Source organism: Thalassophryne amazonica, chromosome 3 (genome assembly GCF_902500255.1).
Source record: "Thalassophryne amazonica chromosome 3, fThaAma1.1, whole genome shotgun sequence".
Lineage (NCBI taxonomy): Eukaryota > Metazoa > Chordata > Actinopteri > Batrachoidiformes > Batrachoididae > Thalassophryne > Thalassophryne amazonica.
The window spans coordinates 37,147,523-37,168,785 of record NC_047105.1 but is presented as its reverse complement, the minus strand read 5'-3'; the positions used below and the strand labels follow the sequence as shown (position 1 = coordinate 37,168,785).

General features: G+C 38.9%; 2 protein-coding genes across 5 annotated transcripts in view; one reads left to right on the top strand and one right to left on the bottom strand.

The window, feature by feature from the left end:
• The window catches only part of rtf2 (replication termination factor 2), an 81,384-nt gene that overhangs the window by 53,947 nt on the left and 6,174 nt on the right, over window positions 1–21,263 (bottom strand). For all 4 annotated transcript variants that reach the window (XM_034166066.1, XM_034166065.1, XM_034166067.1 and 1 more), the window contains exon 5: window positions 21,107–21,185. In XM_034166066.1, the coding sequence (XP_034021957.1) occupies window positions 21,107–21,185 (79 nt within the window). The remainder of the gene's footprint in view (window positions 1–21,106; window positions 21,186–21,263) is intronic.
• gcnt7 (glucosaminyl (N-acetyl) transferase family member 7) lies at window positions 803–14,216 on the top strand. Its single transcript, XM_034166064.1, has 5 exons — window positions 803–1,177; window positions 3,869–4,127; window positions 6,042–6,783; window positions 11,628–11,723; window positions 13,914–14,216. Exons 1-5 carry the CDS (start codon window positions 1,122–1,124, stop codon window positions 14,153–14,155), a joined length of 1,395 nt encoding a protein of 464 aa, XP_034021955.1. The 5' UTR covers window positions 803–1,121; the 3' UTR covers window positions 14,156–14,216.

Here is a 21,263-nt window from a genome sequence, read left to right as displayed (position 1 = left end):
GCGGGTATAGAAAATGAATGAATGACTGACTGAATAATGCATCACTGACTACAGCAGTTTCATCCTTGTATGTCAATGCAACACTACAAATGGTAGATTATTTACCACAACTTTATTATGCAGAACAGTTGGTAAACTATTACAGGAACAGAGGGCCAAAGTATGAAAAGAACTTGAAAATAGTCTCTGAAAAATAAATGTATATCAGTCAGCTATTCACAACACTGAGATAAGATCCAGTCTTGATATCTGGTTATAAGTAAGTAAAACACAGCAGTATACAAATATTAAAGCCCTGATTAACCAGGAGATCTACTGTGTAGCTGTAATGTAGGTCCAGTGGGCATGAACTGTGGCCATGTGCACTGTTCAGCAGAAGGGGATAATCTCAGAGCTGACCAAGCAGCAGACAAACAGCGGGGCTGCTCTGACATCAGCCGCTTTGCTGGTGATTCTACCACAAATGATCTGTGAGCACCTTATCATCAAGGCAGCAAGCAAGTCATGCAGGATCTTAACTCAGCAGAGAGACTGGAAATACTTCAATATGTACACCTGTAACCTGACTAGACTGGAATTAAACACATCTGAGAGAATACGAACAAAGCAAGGCAGAGGTAAAGGGAACATAATGCAAAGCAAGTGGATTAAACAAATACAAAAACAAGAGATGTGATATACCAGTGGCTACAAATGTGTACAGGAGAGGTGTGTGCTAAAACACACAGAGAGACAGAGAGAGAGAGAGAGAGAGAGACAGAGAGACAGAGAGAGAGAGAGAGAGAGACAGAGAGACAGAGAGAGAGAGAGAGATGTGTGTGGAGGTGTAACTGCTGGCAACCAGGCAGGGACAGACTGCGTCTCATGGGGATGTGGGGAAGAGACATTATCAGCAATGGCTGCAGCTCACAAAGAAAACAAACCGATATAAATACTCGTTCTCACTCTGCACCGATTCGAGCTGTAACAGCACAGCCACTAAAACGGTCAAATCCAGCTGCTGCTGCTACGGCTGCTCATGGCACCAATGGGAATGAATCATGTTCTTCATCTGCCTCCGGATGGATTGGTTTATGCGCTCGCAGAAGCAGTTCACGTGATAATCAGCAGAACAGACGCTGATGTCTAATGTCCAACTTATTTCATCTCAAAGACGACCAGCACAAATGCTTCTGAAGTAAGTGACCAATGTTAACGTGTTTTTAGCATCAAGTCATTAAATGCAGTGATCACTGAATTTGTAGGAGAAAACGATCAAATTAACACAAGCCTTGATATGTGTAATGTAAACATATTCAATTTAACAATTTGCAAATTAATGGATTAGTTGATTGAATGGAAAACAGTCAACTAGATCAATAAACAATTGTATAAGGTAATTTATTATGGATAAATGCTATACTGTCTGGTTCCAGCTTCTCAAATATGAGGATATGCTGCTTTCTAATCTTTTATATTTGTGTCTATATTAAAAATGTCTCAATTTTGTTCTCTTTATTAGACAAAAAAAAAGGGGGGATATTGCTTTGAACTCTAAAAAATTTGCTGTATACATTATAATGTATATATAATTTATGATTTATTGTTGAGTAAATAAAATGTTAAAACAAAAAAGAAAAACAACGCAGTTTCTGTGCCTAGATGCGCAGCCTTCAAACAACGTATTGATGATGTGCTTATTCTAATGGTCTGTTTTTTTTTCCCCACAACTAGTAGTTTCTAACTTATAAGCATTTCAACTAACAAACTTTGATTTTATAAAGATTTATGTTTTTTCATTAGAAAAAGTTCCATACACATTAAATGCAGAAGGTAAAAATTAATTAATGAATGCGCTAGATTGTCATTTTTGAAAAAAAAGTTTCACAGTCAGTTTTCTTTATTTCTACGTTTTAAGCTTATTTTCAGACTGCGCCTGATGACTTTACCAAGAGCAGCACCTTAAAGTGGTGATTCATGATGGATTTAATTGTTCATGTGTCTTGTTTTAGAAAATGTCATCTTTTGAAGTCCCTAACAAGTGGCTAACATTAGCATGACTGTTTTATTAAAAATACGTAATAATACACCTTGTTGTGCAGTTAATTGTACTAACGGGTCATCTAAGAAGTGTGCACTCCACGGAGATTTTTGTGTAATTCATACTGGTAACATTAACGTGGTATCAGGTATTATAGCTCATCTGACATTAACTCCATGCCACACAAACCCTAACAGTCCACCATTACTGAGGCAACAATTTGGCCATATTTTCTAAAACTAATGTTAGCCTGTTAGCTTTGTTTGGTGCTCCAAAACAAGGGCATGTCCATGCTCCACATCTTTGCCTATATATGGGTTGGCAGTTGAGCTATGTATAACCACAGCATACAGTGCATCAAGATACCATTCACAGCGATTCACTTTTCTACGTTTTGTTAAGTCACAGCCTTATTCCAAAATGGATGAAATTCTTTTTTTTCCCCCTCAAAATTCTACCCACAATACTCCATACTGATGTGAAAAAAGTTTGAGATTTGTGCAAATTTAGTAAAAATGAAAATAAGAAAAAGAAAAAAAAATATCTAAGAAATCATATGTACAATCCCAATTCCAGTGAAGTTGGGACGTTGTGTGAAATGTAAATAAAAACAGAATACAATGATTTGCAAATCCTCTTCAACCTATATTCAACTGAATACACTACAATGACAAAATATTTAATGTTCAAGCTGATAGACTTTTTTGTTTTTGTGCAAATAATTGCTCATTTTGAAATGGATGCCTGTAACACATTTCAAAAAAGCTGGGACAGGGGCAACAAAAGACTGGGAAAGATGATGAATGCTCAAAGAACACCTGTTTGGAACATTCCACAGGTAAACAGGTTAATGGGAAACAGGTGTGTCAAGATTGGGTATAAAGGAGCATCCCCAAAAGGCTCAGTCATTCACAAGCAAAGATGGGACATGTTACAACAGCGTGGCTTCGTAGTAAAAGAGTGCGGGTACTAGAATGGCCTGCCTGCAGTCCAGATCTGTCACCCACTGAAAATGTATGGCGCATTATGAAGCGCAAAATACGACAACAGAGACCCCAGACTGTTGAACAACTGAAGTCGTACATCAAGCAGCAAGAATGGGAAAGAATTCCACCTACAAAGCTTCAACAATTAGTGTCCTCAGTTCCCAAACGCCTATTGAGTGTTGTTAGAAGGAAAGGTGATGTAACACAGTGGTAAACATACCACTGTCCCAGCTTTTTTGAAACATGTTGCAGGCATCCATTTCAAAATGAGCAAATATTTGCACAAAAACAAAGTTTATCAGTTTGAACATTAAATATCTTGTCTTTGTGGTGTATTCAATTGAATATAGGTTATAGAGGATTTGCAAATCATTGTATTCTGTGTTTATTTACATTTTACACAACGTCCCAACTTCATTGGAATTGGGGTTGTACATAAGTTAACAGGGTCTGCACCAGTCATTCTGGAGCCAGGACATACTGATGAGAAATGGGGTACTCAAACAATTACACTGATCATTCTAAAATCCATCATTCTAAGACTGTGCATACAGAAACTTAAAAGTTAGGTTTTATACAACTCAATTTAGACATCTGTGACATATGCAATCAAGGTACTTTCAAAATGCCCCAATTTTACAGTATCTCAAAATTTTACCCCCCATCAGCACATGCTACTGTTTGAGGTTATAATTCAGCAATTGAGTCCAAACTCTGGTACACTAAACTACATTTCTTGATCTAAAATTGGTCCCATCAATTAGTGCTAACCTAAATATTTAACCTTATTTTAATATCTCTCAGGGGTACAGGAAGCTACTGCAGATTGTAATCCAATTATTTATTTATTCCCCCCCTCCAGGAATTTTATCCGTGGTGGTGCTGTTGCAATACAGAGAAGCAAGGCTATTATGATCCAGCTTGAAAGGACAAAATTCAGCTTCCTGTTGTGCCTTGGGATGAGTATCATGGCCTGCTCAGTTATTTACTTGAAGACCAGGATACTAACAGAGCCCAAACCTAATGAAGTGTCTCCCAGCTGCAGGCCTTTTTCCAACACATGTAAACCTTTTCTGCTGGGCACTAAGAAAGGAAAAGAATGGCACCGCCGTGACTGCCAGGTATAGTGATTTTATTTCCTTGCGTAACTCTTTGTACTGCATTAAAATTTTCATTGCAGTGCAGTGTAGTCTAATTTTACATAACGTTCTCGTAACTAGTTAAATATACTACTTTGACTAATTTGAGTAATGGTTCTAACTGGTTTATCAACTGAACTGCCCATCACATCCTCATTTGTCCTCCCCATTCTCCTACTTAGCTGAAATGAATTAAAAAAATGAACAAACTGACTTGATATCACCAGCATTTTATTGCTAACACAGTAACAACTTACAGTATTTTTGTTAATAATCAGCTTTTTCAGACATGCAATATGTAAATTTTAGCTTTCCTCGCAAAGTTAATTTATGGCTCTGGTTATGCATACATTAACTTACATAGAATGAACACTGCCAAATGCAAAATTCCTGCACTCATGGTTGCCTTTACGTTCAGTTTCACTGCATTCCTGGATGTACTGTAGGCTTATGCCAGAAAACATTCAAGGGCCTACACAGTAAAACTGTTAATAAGACTTTAATAGAAAAGTTCTGAGTGGTCCTTTTCAAACCCATCAGCTCTCACAAGCTAAGCAGTGTGAGGCCTGGTTAGTACTTGGATTGGAGACCTCTTCGGAACACCAGGGTCTGCGTGTGTTTCTCCAGGTAAAACTGGAGTTGCGTCAGGAAGGGCATCAGGTGTAAAACTTGTGCCAAATACCAATGCGGATCTGGCTGTATCCACTGTGGCGACCACAAACAAACGAGAGCAGCCGAAAGGACAACAACGACTACAACAACAACACAGCAGAGTCAAATTGGAGGCAAACTGATGGCATAAAGTACATGTGTGTGAGGGCCTCATATTCAAAGACATAGAAGAACAAGGTTTTAAGAATGCTTTAAATACTGAAGTAATCAAAACAAAAGCTATCACAATGCTAACTTTATTTTTCTGGAGTATATATCACACCAGAGTATAAGTCAAACATGTCAAATAAAAAAAGCCTCTTTTTTGTTATTGTTGTAGTGTAGTTTTTATTACTTTCATTAATTTTCTACACCTTCTTATTCCAATTAAGGGTCATGGAGGAGCTGGAGCCTATCCCAGTTGTCCCTGGGTGAGCAGTGGGGTACACCCTGGGCAGGTCACCACTCTATCACAGGGACATAGACAGACAAATGCTCACACTCACATATACAGCCAATTTAAAGTTTCCAATTCACCTGACCTGCATTTCTTTGGAAGTGGGAGGAAGCCAAAGCACCTGGAGGGGAGCCAATGCAAACATGGGAACAACATGCAAATTCCACACAAAGAGCCAGGTGGGGAGCGAACCTGGGTTCTTCTCACTGTGAGGCAACAGTGCTAACCATTAAGCCACCGTACCACGGGTGACTATCATTGATTGTTTGAATACTGGAGTTAATTTTATTTAACACTTTGATTTGTGGGAATGGATTATATAAATAGTTATAAGGTGATGGTCTAGTGGTTAAGGTGTTGGGCTTGAGACCAGAAGATCTTGGGTTCAAATCCCCGCCTGACTGGAAAATCACTAAGGGCCCTTGGGCAAGGTCTTTAATCCCCTATTGCTCCCGGTGTGTAGTGAGCGCCTTGTATGGCAGCACCCTGACATCGGGGTGAATGTGAGGCATAATTGTAAAGCGCTTTGAGTGTCTGATGCAGATGGAAAAGCGCTATATAAATCAGTCCATTTACCATTCCATTTATAATTATTATTATGGATATTATGGCTATGGATTATAATAATAATTATTACGATTAATAATAACAAATGTGGGCTTTTCGGCATATTAAAATGCACCTGGGAATAAGTTGCAGAACCTCCCAAACACCTTTAAAAAAAGTGTTATTTAAACTCCGGAAAACATGGTACTAAGTTTTGCCATTTATACTTTTCCTGTCTACAGGTACAGAAGTATATTCTGAACAGTCATCTTAAATGTTCCAGTCTGACCAAAGACCTTCACTTCATCACAAGACCTCTTAGTCAAGAGGAGGAGAAATACCCTTTAGCTTTCATTATTACTATTCACAAGGAGCTGGAGATTTTTGTTCGACTGCTGCGAGCAATTTACATGCCGCAAAATGTCTACTGCGTTCATGTAGATGCCAAGGCACCGTGGGAGTACCAGGAAGCTGTACGCAAGTTGGTCAGCTGCTTCCAAAATACCTTTGTCTCCAGCTGGAGTGAGACGGTAACTTATGCCGGGTTCTCCCGCTTGCAGGCAGATTTGAACTGCATGAAGGATTTGGCAAAGTCAAAGATCGGCTGGAAGAAGGTGGTGAATCTGTGCGGACAAGATTTCCCTGTCAAGAGCAACCTGGAGCTGGTGCGTTACATGAAAAGCAAAGAGTGGAGAGACAGAAACATGACCCCAGGGGTTAAGCAACCTGTGTCCATGAGGTACAGGACAGAGTTTCAGTTCTTGGAGATTGTGGGGTCTCATGTAGCTCAAAAAGACAAGAGCCTGAAAAAACAACGTCCTCCACACAATCTGCAACTGTATTTTGGAACAGCGTACTATGCACTGACAAGGGCCTTTGTAAACTTTGTACTGAAAAGCCAGATAGCTCAAGACTTGCTGGAGTGGTCCAGAGACACGTTCAGTCCAGATGAGCACTACTGGGTAACACTCAACCACATCAAAGGTAAAGTGTTTCTGAAAGTAGAGTTGGTAACTGAAGCCCAAGACATTATTCAGTGACTTGGAAATGTTCATGTATCCATCCCCAGACTTGTCTCAAGAAACCTCACTGTAAAAGTGATTATTTAATCCTTATATACAGTAGTGTTCAGAATAATAGTCGTGCTATGTGACTAAAAAGATTAATCCAGGTTTTGAGTATATTTCTTATTGTTACATGGAAACAAGGTACCAGTAGATTCTGTAGATTCTCACAAATTCAACAAGACCAAGCATTCATGATATGCACACTCTTAAGGCTATGAAATTGGGCTATTAGTAAAAAAAAGTAGAAAAGGCGGTGTTCACAGTAATAGTAGTGTGGCATTCAGTTAGTCAATTTTGTGAAACAAACAGGTGTGAATCAGGTGTCCCCTATTTAAGGATGAAGCAGCAACTGTTGAACATGCTTTTCTCTTTGAAAGCCTGAGGAAAATGGGACGAAGAACAGCGTAGTTCGATTAAAAAGTTGATTGGAGAGGGGAAAAAATACGCAGGTGCAAAATATTATAGGCTGTTCATCTACAATGATCTCCAATGCTTTAAAATGGACAAAAAACAGAGACGCGTGGAGCAAACAGAAAACAACCATCAAAATGGATAGAAGAATAACCAGAATGGCAAAGGCTCACCCATTGATCAGCTCCAGGATGATCAAAGACAGTCTGGAGTTACCTGTAAGTGCTGTGATAGTTAGAAGATGCCTGTGTGAAGCTAATTTATTCACAAGAATCCCCCGCAAAGTCCCTCTGTTAAATAAAAGATATGTGCAGAAGAGGTTACAATTTGCCAAAGAACACATCAACTGGCCTAAAGAGAAGAGACTATTTGGTGGACTGATGAGAGTAAAACTGTTCTTTTTGGGTCCAAGGGCCACAGACAGTTTGTGAGACAACCACCAAACTCTGAATTCAAGCCACAGTTCACAGTGAAGACAGTGAAGCATGGTGGTGCAAGCATCATGATATGGGCATGTTTCTCCTACTATGGTGTTGGGCCTATATATCGCATACCAGGTATCATGGATCAGTTTGGATATGTCAAAATACTTGAAGAGGTCATGTTGCCTAATGCTGAAGAGGACATGCCCTTGAAATGGGTGTTTCAACAACACAATGACCCCAAGCACACTAGTAAACATGCAAACTTTTGATTCCAAACCAACAAAATTAATGCCTTGCAGATGTGAAGAAATCATGAAAAACTGTGGTTATACAACTAAATACTAGTTTAGTGATTCACACGATTGCTAAAAAAGCACTTTGAACAAATAGTTTTGAGTTTGTAGCATCAACAGCAGATGCTACTATTATTGTGAACACCCCCTTTTCTACTTTTTTTTTTTTACTAATAGCCCAATTTCATAGCCTTAAGAATGTGCATATCATGAATGCCTGGTCTTGTTGGATTTGTGAGAATCTACTGGTACCTTGTTTCCCATGTAACAATAAGAAATATACTCAAAACCTGGATTAATCTTTTTAGTCACATATCACTACTATTATTCTGAACACTACTGTGTGTATATATATATATATATATATATATATATATATATATATATATATATATATATATACACACACACACACACACACACACACGTGGTCTGTTAGAAAAGTATCCGACCTTTTTATTTTTTGCAAAAACCTGATGGATTTGAATCATGTGTGCTTGCATGAGCCAACCTTGAACCTTCGTGCGCATGCGTGATTTTTTTCACGCCTGTCAGTTGCGTCATTTGCTTGTAAGCAGCCTTTGTGTGAGGATGGGTGTAGTCTCTCATCGTTTTTTCTTTGCAAGGAAATGGCGGAACGACTGGAGCAACGCGACTGCATCAAATTTTGCCACAAACTGGGCGACAGCCAGGTGGAAACCATTCGGATTATTCAGATGGCTTTCGGTGACGATCCTCTGGGCATCACACAGATTAAAGGAGTGGTACAACCGGTTTAAAGACGGCCGCACAACGGTGGAGAGCAAGCCGCTCTCTGATCGGCATCAACACGCTGAAACGACCGGATCATTTCCAAAGTGAACGCTGTGATGATGTGGGACCGTCGTGTGATTATCCGAGAAATTGCCGAAGAGGTGGACATCAGCATTTTTTCGGCACATTCCACTGTGACAGAAGATTTTGCCATGAAAAGAGTGGCGGCGAAATTCATCGGCACAAAGCTGATGGCGCAGCAACAGCTCCTCCGTGATGAAGTCTCACAGGACATGTTGTGACATGCCCAGCTCGTCAACCATTTGGAAGATTCAGACGTCTTTCGGTGGCTTTTCAGTCATGTGACTATCCGAGAAATTGTGGACAAGCTGGACATGTCAGGGCATGTCCTGTGAGGCTTCATCACGGAGGCGCTGTTGCTGCGCCATCAGCTTCGTGCCGATGAATTTCGTACCGATACATACGAGGTCAGTTAGAAAAGTATTGGACCTTTTTATTTTTTGCAAAAACCTGATGGATTTGAATCACGTGTGCTTGCATGAGCAAACCTTGAACCTTCGTGCGCATGCGTGAACTTTTTCACGCCTGTCGATTGCATCATTTTCTGGTAAGCAACCTTTCTGTGAGGATGTGTAGTGCGCTTGGCGGATTTTCATTTCAAGGAAAAAGACGGAACGACTGGAGCAGCACCACATCAAATTTAGCCAGAAACTCGACGACAGCCAGGTGGAAACCATTCGGATGATTCAGACGGCTTTCGGTAACTTTTCAGTCGTGTGAGTATCCGAGAAATTGTGGAAGAGGTGGGCATGTCACAGCATCTCCTGTGAGAGCTTCAGCACGAATTTCACCGCCACTCTTTTCATGGCCAAATCTTGTCACAGTGGAATGTGCCGAAAAAGTGCTGATGTCCACCTCTTCCGCAATTTCTTGGATAGTCACACGACGGTCCCGCATCACCACAGCATTCACTTTGGAAATGATCTGGTCATTTCAGCATGTTGATGGCCGACCTGTTGGATGTCGTCTGTTCATGGGGTTTTTATGGGAGTTTGGTGTTTTGATCCTGTGAATCCCCTTTGAGTTTTTGAGTATGCGTGTGCCTCTGATCTCCGCTGTCTTGGGGGCGTGTCCTTCTGTGCACTCTGTCTGTCTGGTGGACACGCCTCCTAGGGCTGCCAGTTGCGGGGCTGCAGGTTGGATGTGTGTGTGTTTGCACTGATCATCTCCCCCTCTTGCAGACGTTTTGTGTCAGACACATTTTGCCTCCTCCTGTCTTATTTGTCTGCATCACCTCTGTCTCTGTCGTTTAGTCACGTTTTGTGTTAATGTGGGCGTGGGGTTTTTGAATTAGTCACGTATTTGCTTTTGTGATTGTTTTATTTTATTGTGGCTACTAGTCAGGTTATTTATGGTGAGTGTTTCTTTACTCTTTTTTGTGGGTTGTTTTTATTATGCATTTCAGTCACAGGTGTTCTGTCTTGGTATTGCTGGGGTTGTTGTTTTCTGTGTTTGTGATTGCTGCCCTCTAGTGTTGTCTTTTGGTTAATACGCGTCAATATCTGAATCTGTATCACCTGTTCCCCTGTGTCTTGGCTGTCTATTTAAACCTCATTCGTTTGTTCTTCCATGCGGGCTCATTACACTGTGTATGGTTTTCCCTGCGTCGTGTTCAGTACATTTTCCCACGGTTGTGAGTATTTCTGTTTTGATGTTGTTGGACTTTGTACTTTTTTGACCTTAGCTGTTTTTCCCCCATCCCCTGTGAAGGGTTGAAAGTGTATTTTTGTTCTTGATCCTGCACTAGCCTCTCCTAATGTTGGTTTCACACTTGGACATTAATTTCTTGTATTTTGTTGGAAGTTTATTTTCCCCCACTCCCTTGGCTGGGTTTGTAATTGTACCTTTGTTATTCCACCTGTATCAGTATTTTTGATTCACGTTTGGACATTAAACTTTTGCATATTTTTGAACTAACCTTTGAGTCCGGCTGACCTGCATTTCTGGGGTTATAGCTTTCCTTGAGAGCTGCGAATCATAACACGACCGGAGTGTGGCTTGCTCTCCACTGTTGTGCGGACATCTTTAAACCGGTTGTACCGCTCCTTAATCTGTGTGATGCCCATAGCATCGTCACCGAAAGCCATCTGAATCTTCCGAATGGTTTCCACCTGGCTGTCGCCCGGTTTCTGGCAAAATTTGATGCGGCGCTGCTCCAGTCATTCTATCTTTTTCCTTGAAATGAAAATCCGCCGAGCGCACAACACACGTCCCACACAAAGGCTGCTTACCAGGAAATGATGCAATCGACAGGCATGAAAAAGTTCACGCATGCGCACGAAGGTTCAAGGTTTGCTCATGCAAGCACACGTGACTCAAATCCATCAGGTTTTTGCAAAAAATAAAAAGGTCCGATACTTTTCTAACAGACCATATATATATATATATATATATATATATAAAATTTATTTTTGTTTTCCGCCATCCAACAATTTTTGGAATGTATTGAGTTAACTTAATTAAATAAAGTTATCTCAAAATATGCTGGTTCATACCATCTGCATTGAATCAGAAAGTCAAAGTTCATGTGAAAATCATTACATTTTTTTGTTTGTTTGTTTTTTTGCATTTGTCCCAACTTTTTTTGATTTGAGGTTGTAATTATCAAGTGCATTAAAACATTTATGAATGTGATGTATACGTGTGTCACGATTACAAAATTTAGACAGATAAAACAAATAAGTTAGATTATATAAGATAGATACTTGACTTGTTTTCAGCAAACTAATTTGCAAGCAACATACAAGTATCTATGATTCCACTATAACATGCTATCACAATTATTTCTGTGTTTGAAGGAGCTCCTGGCAGCCACATAGATGGAGGCTGGGCTGGAGACATCCGGGCAATCAAGTGGAGGGATCAAGAGGGAACTGTACACAATGGATGTAAAGGTACAGATTAGTGCTTTGTCTACAGTTTGAACTGTATTTATTTATTTTTGTTAAGCAGGGTATAGCAATTTGCAGCTCAACTTGTCTTAAATTTACTAGTGTTTTCATTTTGCGCTTGCATTTGTTTCTTATTGACCATTCATTTTATTTTGTGGCTTAACCTACTAGTATAATACATATACCTTATCACGTCTATTTACGTATCATGTCCTGATGTATCTGTATCAGCCCGAGTCTGAAGGATTAGATACTGATACAAGGGGCATGATACACGGCGTGATATGTAAACAGACATGTATTAAGATATTTATCACATATAACAAAAAAAGAACAAGAACCCTATAATTATTGTCAACTCCATTTAGTAGAGGTGATGGTCTAAATGGTAAATGGGCTGAATTCATATAGCGCTTTTCCATCTGCATCAGACACCCAAAGCGCTTTTGGTCTAGTGGTTAAGCGTTGGGCTTCAGACCAGAGGATTCTCGGTTCAAACCCCAGCCTGACCAGAAAAATCACTAAGGGCCCTTGGGCAACGGCCTTAATCCCCGAGTTGCTCCGGGTGTGTAATGAGCGCCTTGCATGGCAGCACCCTGACATCGGTGTGTGAGTGTGTCTGTGTGAATGTGAGGCATAATAAGCGCTTTGAGTGACTGATGCAGATGGAAAAGCGCTATATAAATGCAGTCCATTTACCATTTAATAACAACTCATTTACTCACGACACCAACAACATTCACTCAACACGCTAATAATAAAGAGCATAACACAGGAGGTCTGATCTATATAATCATCAAAATAGCTAAATAATCACACACATGAACCATGTACAACAAATAATGCAGGTAAATCATGTAGATATGTAAATTATGGAATGTTCTTATTTCTCTCGATAAAGTCATGAGTGTCCTCTTCATTGATGTCTCAACTTCAGTATGAGACTCAAGTTGTAGAATTCTTCCTGCTAGGGAGGCTAAAACTCTCTCACCTTGATCAGACATCTTGGTTGAAGGAAATGATCAAGATCCTGCACCCGTCACCAGGGTAAAACAAAATGGGGATGTGTCATTGGTGGGACTGAGAAATGGGGGCTCCTGATTGGATAAAAAGCGGGGCAATACAAAAACCTGGTATTTTCAATGTCTTTTTTGTATTGCCCTGATTTTATTGCCATAGTTGTCAGGGCAGTAAAACTCATAGGACAAATGTATGATTTATCAGCCCTATTTTTCCTTGTATCTCATGAGGGCTAGATTATGTGTATAGGGCAGATTTTTGTTGTAATATGTGATAACTAAAGCAACCTTCCCATATACAGCAATTTTGACTTTAACACCACCATGACTATCAAATCATAAATCATGGTAGGTCCTAGGGAGAGTTTTGCTGGTGTCACAGTCTTCATAAGTCTTGATGGTACATGATACCCCCACAACATATTCTAACTACTTAAGACTATGGCGACACCATTACAAATCCTCTTACTGTGATCTTGAAGGCAATACTGGGCATTCTTGGATATTTGTGTGACGTTGCAGCTCTCAACCACTAGTGAGGTTGCATTTGCACCAAATTTTGTGGCACTGACATTCTTGTTTCCACATAGCTCCATCTTATGCAATATTACTAGAGTACTGATACAGTCCTGAGAGCATTGTGCTAAAACATGGTAGTTCCTGGCTAAATCACCACAATGTGTGTAATAAAATCTTGGTGTTGTCTTAGTAAAGCTTTGTGACCTGATTTTAAAAATTGTTTTTGTGGGAACAAGGCTTCAGATAGGACTTACAGTTATATGCTAATACATCACATCCTTGCACAACCTTAAAAAGTTAACAATATTAGGTCCTTACTATTTAGCTTTGTTTTACTGTGCGTTTGACTCCAGTAAGGATTATAGAACCCATTCCTGGATAATTTTAATCAGCATCTACAAAAAAACAAAAACATCTGATTGACATTTATCTTATCATGGGTCTTTTCAAATAGGTTTAGTCTCTGTTCTGTATGGCCTGTTACAGGTTACAGAGAAAACAAATAGCTTTATTGAATTTTACATATCTCATCATTGCAAATCACTCCAAAAACACAAACATGATGCCAGTTTCTAATTTACCATCCTGAAGCAAAGCACAAGCAGGCCTGATATCTAATTTACTGAACAAACACACTCAAATTGTCTTTTTACAGGCCATTACACAAGAGGCATCTGCATTTATGGGATGGAAGACATACCATGGATCATCAACAGGAACAGCATGTTTGCCAATAAGTTTGAGAGTAATACCTTTCCTGAGGCGCTGGACTGTCTGGAGCAGTGGCACAGGAACAAGGTACTGAATCAAACAATTGTGCCTCTAGAGCCGTCATGGCTGCTGGCCACACAGAGCAACTCCAGCAGCAGCTATTTCAACAGCAAGGCTGGAGCATAAACTTTCACTCAAGTTCCGAAATACAAGATGAAACATAGGCCATGTGACCTTAACTGGTTTGCTCAGTATACTGTACTGTGTGTTCTGACTTGTTCAGAAGAAAGTTAATTTAAAAAGGCACTTCATGGCTGAGCATCTCCGGTAATAACTGAAGCACTGAGGTGTAAATCACACTCATATTCCAGTAAAGGAAAAACCCCCACACACAGGTGGAGCATAATGCTACATGGCCAAAAACTTCATAGGGTTGGAAAGCCTTAATTTTGTAGAAAAAAAAGCAGATCACAGATATGACACAAAACTGAAGTCATTTCAAATGGCAACTTTCTGGCTTTAAGAAACACTATAAGAAATCAGGAAAAAAAATTGTGGCAGTCAGTAACGGTTACTTTTGTAGACCAAGCAGAGGGAAAATAATATGGACTCACTCAATTCTGAGGAAAAAATTATGGAATCATGAAAAACAAAAGACCGCTCCAACACATCACTAGTATTTTGTTGCACCACCTCTGGCTTTTATAACAGCTTGCAGTCTCTGAGGCATGGACTTAATGAATGACAAACAGTACTCTTCATCAATCTGGCTCCAACTTTCTCTGATTGCTGTTGCCAGATCAGCTTTGCAGGTTGGAGCCTTGTCATGGACCATTTTCTTCAACTTCCACCAAAGATTTTCAATTGGATTAAGATCCGGACTATTTGCAGGCCATGATATTGACCCTGTGTGTCTTTTTGCAAGGAACTTTTTCACAGTTTTTGCTCTATGGCAAGATGCATTATCATCTTGAAAAATGATTTCATCATCCCCAAAATATCAAGGTAAACTTGTGCATTTATTGATGATGTAATGACAGTCATCTCCCCAGTGCCTTTACCTGACATGCAGCCCCATATCATCAATGACTGTGGAAATTTACATGTTCTCTTCAGGCAGTCATCATTATAAATCTAATTGGAACGGCACCAAACAAAAGTTCCAGCATCATCACCTTGCCCAATGCAGATTTGAGATTCATCACTGAATATGACTTTCATCCAGTCATCCACAGTCCATGATTGCTTTTCCTTAGCCCATTGTAACCGTGTTTTTTTCTGTTTAGGTGTTAATGATGGCTTTCGTTTGGCTTTTCTGTATGTAAATCCCATTTCCTTTAGGCGGTTTCTTACAGTTCGGTCACAGACGTTGACTCCAGTTTCCTCCCATTCATTCCTCATTTGTTTTGTTGTGCATTTTTGATTTTTTGAGACATATTGCTTTAAGTTTTCTGTCTTGACGCTTTGATGTCTTCCTTGGTCTACCAGTATGTTTGCCATTAATAACCTTCCCATGTTGTTTGTATTTGGTCCAGAGTTTAGACACAGCTGACTGTGAACAACCACCATCTTTTGCAACATTGCGTGATGATTTACCCTCTTTTAAGAGTTTGATAATCCTCTCCTTTGTTTCAATTGACATCTCTCATGTTGGAGCCATGATTCATGTCAGTCCACTTGGTGCCACAGCTCTCCAAGGTGTGTTCACTCCTTTTTAGATGCAGACTAACGAGCAGATCTGATTTGATGCAGGTGTTAGTTTTGGGGATGAAAATTTACAGGGTGATTCCATAATTTATTCCTCAGAATTGAGTGAGTCCATATTTTTTTCCCTCTGCTTGGTCTAAAAAAGTAACCGTTACTGACTGCCACAATTTTTTTCTTGATTTCTTATAGTGTTTCTTAAAGCCAGAAAGTTGCCATTTAAAATGACTTTACTTTTGTGTCATGTCTGTGATCTGCTTTTTTTCTACAAAATTAAACAACTGAATGAACATCCTCCGAGGCCGGTGATTCCATAATTATTGCCAGGGGTTGTATATATATATATATGTGTGTGTACCTATCTTTAGGCAGTTTTGCCTATTCCTCTTTGCAGCACCTCTCAGGCTCTATCAGGTTGGATGCTGAGCGTCAGTGCATAGCCATTTTCAGATCTCTGGAGAGATCTGAAAATGTAGGTAAAATTAAAGGTATGTTCTTCTCCAAAACGAAACTGAACATTTCAGATGTAAAAGTCTACATTGGGGGTGAACAAATTGAGATTACTGAGTTACTGAATTCAAATATATTGGTGTGTTACTGGATCCGAATTTGAGCTATAAGAAACATATAAAAAAAAATGACAAAAACTATTGAATATAAGCTGGCCCTATTTAGACAAATTAGATCGTTTTTATCTGCTGAGGCTGCCAATATATTTTTGCATGCTTTAATTTTTTCCCATAATTCATACTGTATTACTTGTTGGGGTCAGGCTAGCCAGACAACAATTAGGCCCTTAGAATCCCTGTACAAACAGGCCCTGAACATTTTTGTCAAAAAGGCACTGAGGTATCATCATTGTAGCATAATACACAACTACAATCTATTATCTTTTGAAAATTTTAGGATATTTTCAAATTTATGTGCTGTTTACAAAATCTTAAACGGCTTGGCTCCCGCCTGTTTGTGCAAGTTTGTCTGCTATCGTGGCTTTGTAAGGTCCACGAGAATAGCTTTCATACATGACTGTGTCTTACCCCTTCGCTACTCAGCATCTGGGCAGGCAGCCTTTTCTGTTAAAGCTGTTACACAATGGAATGCTATTCCAGACAATATAAAAAATTGTGACTTATTTGGTGATTTTAAAGTTAATATCAAAAAATATTTAAAGCGTTCACAACAATGCACCCACTAATAAGTTAGTGCTTTTTTTGTGATAAAGAGTATGTGAGACTGGGGGCAGTGTTGTGTGCTGTGCATGCTACTACACCCTATGATTATGTATATGTGTGTGTGCTTATGAGGGGCACTTTATTTACAATACATAGTGTTGCTACATGTTTTTATCTGTTAAGTGATGTTTAACATCTTGGTTGTGTTGTATTTATTCGTGATGTCTGATGATTTTATATGTCATATTTATTTGTGATCAGGGACTGCAGATGTAAATTAGCCTAAGGCTAACTCTGGTGCAATGCATCAAATGGTAACATTTATGTTTTAATTGCACATGGCCCCTTTCAAATAAATCAAAATTGAAATTGAAACTGAGATGTTCAATGATTGCAGACCCTGCAGCGGGTCTGTAATCAACCGCTTCTGTAACAGCTCCGTTTTGAAGCTTGAACCAACAAAGCAGTGCTCCGACCTGCTGCTTCATTGGTTCACTGCTTTTCAGAAGTGGCAAATCCACTTCTTAACCCCTCTCAAAGCCATTTAAAGATGTCAATCATGACATCTTTAATCTTTTGTGCAGATTAAAGTCACTAACTGGAAATTAGAATTATCCTCCGTTCCGTTTGCACAGCTCCAAACACAGCGCCGCTCTCTGCAAAGACTGAATACTTATGTACATATGTTTTTTTTTTTTTTAGTTTTCTTATTTTTTAATAAATTTGCAAAAATCTAAAAAAAAAAAAAAAAAAAAAAAAAAAAAAAAAAAAAAAAGAACTTTTTCACATTGTCATTATGGAGTATTGTGAGTAGAATTTTGAGGAAAAAAATAATTATTTCATCCATTTTTCGAATAAGGCTGTAACATAACTCGGGCTGCCATGACTATTCGACTAGTCACGACTACATCGACTACTGAAACCATCGACAACTAATTTAGTAGTCCATGAGTCGTTTATTTTGTTTAAGTCTTTGTTTTTCTCTCAATTCATAGTTTTAGGTAGCGAGCCGTCCTGCCGTCATTTGGATGTTCAAATTTTGAAAAAGACAGCTGATTAAAACAGTGGACTTCTTGTTCAAAGCCGCCTAAAAGGCACATACTGCGCAGGAGGGAGGGGGTGGGGGAGGGAGATTCCTGAATGGAGGCAAGAGACGTTACATTCTGCTGAGAACCATCAGTGCACGTGAGACAGCCAGCGCGGAGCAGAGAGAGAGGATTTTAACCTGAGTAAACATGTTAAAAAAAAAAAAAAACTAAACCGTGGAGCTGCCTTTACTTCTCTCTGCACTTTCTCAACCAGTGTGGGTCCGACGGCACCGTACTGTTCACACCATGTGTGTGTTGTATACTGAATTTATGAGATCATGAGATGAAATAAACAGTCAAATATCTTTAAAAAATCCTTTAAAAATGAGAATATATAAATGAACTGAGCAAAAATTACGCATACAGGGGTTAAAAAATCCCTGATATGGAGAAGCTGTGCAGTGATGTTCAGAGGCACATATCACAAAAAGCAGGTGAGAACTCTGAACTTTAACAGCTGTTATTTTCCAAAGGTATTTATTTGTTCAAATCTTGAGCTTAATGTAGTGTTTAAACTGATGAGGGAGAAAAAAGGTTGACTTTATCACACTAAAATGAACTGGAGTCAGAATAAAAATACAAGCTGCTGATTTTTGTTATTTTTCCAAAGTTATTAAGCTGCAGCTATGTTTTATTTATTTCAAAGTGAATTGCCTATTATTTTATTCTGATTTATTTATGCAAAAAATATGAGGAGTCAAATCAGCCTGCATTATTCTGTTCAGTTCATATCAATGTTTTCCTGCACATGTCCGAGTATTTTTTTTCCTTCTTTATAAGAGTTTGGTGTTTGCATTTGCTCCACAAAGTTTAAAAAAAAACAATAAAATGTTCACATTTTTATTTATAGCAGTTCTGTAATTTCAGAAAAAGTTGGGACTATATGTAAAATTAAGATAAAAATAAAAATGTTGCACTATTCCCAGTTTCTCCACTCATAGAAGCCAAAAGTTCTTCCAAAGTTGTGGCTTCCCTCACTTGTCTCCTTCCAGCATGGACATTTAGTTTTTGAGACCTGCCTACCTGACACAGATTCACTATAATGTACCACACTGTTTGTGTTTCTGAATGACTGATGTAAATGAAGTTCATGAAATAGTCATTGATTTGGAAATGTTCATGTTTTCATACTTTGACGTTTCTCGGAAAATGCTGCAGGCCTTAAATTTAGGAAATTACGTATGACCCGACTAATCGCAAAAAAAAAAAAAAAAATCATTGACTAGCTGACTATCAAACTAGTCATTTGTGGCAGCCCTAAACATAACAAAATGTGGAAAAAGTGGATCGCTGTGAATACTTTCCAGATGCACCGTGAGTTGAAAGAAATATGAAGGATGAACAGACAAACTCACTTATGTACTGAGGGGGACACACAGATACACTGCAATTCTATGTAAAAGTATACAGTAAAAAGAACCACAGCACACTCACTTTCACTGTGACAACACAACTACCACAATCATTTATTACCAGAAAAAAAAGAGAAGCACTACGAACACATCTACTTCCCAGGGCCCAAATGTCATCTTAAAAAACAAATTAGGAAACTTGCCAGTCAGCACATGAATCATAATTCAAATAGTAGGGTTCTTACTTCATGTTTCAGACGTTTTTAAACTAACATAGCTCACACATGCTATGTACATACACTACTGAACCAGCCCCATATTTTCTATTGGCCTTTATATTGAAGACCGGCAGCAGCTATAATAAAAGGGAAAATATACCATTTTGGGAAAAAAAACAAACAAACACTCGCAGCGCTTGATGGTTTACATCTCTTCTTCATCTTTATTCAAGAGTGTACAAATTAAATTGCATCCTTCTTCTCTTTAATCATGTGGCTGTTTCCTTCCGTTGGTAACTGCATCCTGGTGTTATTTGCTTATGAATAATGTGACCGAAGACTGAAAGCGGAAAATTATCCGCCCCGCTGTTTTAGTTGTTGTGTTCTTCTTGATGAAGCATACTGTGTAACCTCAGAAAGTAAACAGCATTTTGTTTCTTAAATGCATTTTAATGCAAAGTGCAAAAATGTTTACTTGAGATGAGATCTATTATATATATATATATATATATGAACACATCTATGTCAAGTGCAGTTGTACATAATTTTAAAAATGTGAATAAAAATTATTTGTTGTTTAATTTGTTGAAACTTCTGTTCTTTTCCATGTTAGTACAAAAGGTCAGTGTTAAAAGTTTTGGTCCATTCAGTTTCAAAGTACTGAATATGTGCAGTTGTGCTTCATGTGTGCTGAGCATAAGAGTGGCATGAAGCCCGCCATGTGAGGCTTTTTAACTATTGCATCATTCTTTAAATAAGGATATACACTGCGCTGTAGTGCAGGGCAGATTTTTGAAGAGCTAATGTGCAAACACTTTCAGGTGATGGATGACACACACACATACCAATCATACGTGTGTGTGTGTGTGGGGGGGGGGGGGGGGGGGGGGGTCTGGAGGCTCAAAATGTGATGTTCTTGCGTGAAATCCCATATCTCACAGAGCAGTGAATGCTGATGAATATAGAAAATTTTTGGTTTTGTCAGGGTTAGTAAAAGACTGCTAAACATTTTGGGTCGCAAACAGTATTTCTTGTCACAAATAAATTTTGAACATGTTCAAAAACTCCAGGCAAAATTTATTTTTTTGCAAACAGCTGCAAATGTTTGCAAAACAGTTTTAAGCATTTGTAAACGGTTCAAACATGTGTTGCTAAACTTCTTTTTGGTTCAAAACCACTGCAAATGTTTGCAAAACAGTTTTAAGCATTTGTAAACGGTTCAAACATGTGTTGCTAAACTTCTTTTTGGTTCAAAACCACACACTGACCCAAAGGCTTGCACCATACCTTTCGTTGTACCTGTTACAATGACAATAAAGAATCTGCATCTGTAAACAGTGTACCTTTTCCTCTTCTTTTCTCTTTTTTGTTCTCTGCTGCCAAAAGATAGCTGTAGCAACAGCCAGACAAAGCAATTCTTCTTCACGCGTATATGATATTTGGTATGTTTGTCAGCATATACTATGCACAAAAAATAATGCAAGAACAATATTTCCCCTGTGAAGTACCTTCATACAAAAACAAAAGATGACTGAATAAAAATGCTCATTTTGAATGCGGTAACTATGTTAAGAAACAGAACTAACCATGGTGTGGTGCTTACCTTGTGGCAGATTTCTGTTTTGACCTCCTTCAGAGCCCGATCAGAGAAGACACAGCCGCACGTCTGCAGATAACAGAACCTGAAAAAGAACACACGGTTATTCAACAAACTGAACTCTCAGTGCAGGGAAAGGGTGTACTGATCTAAACATTTCAAT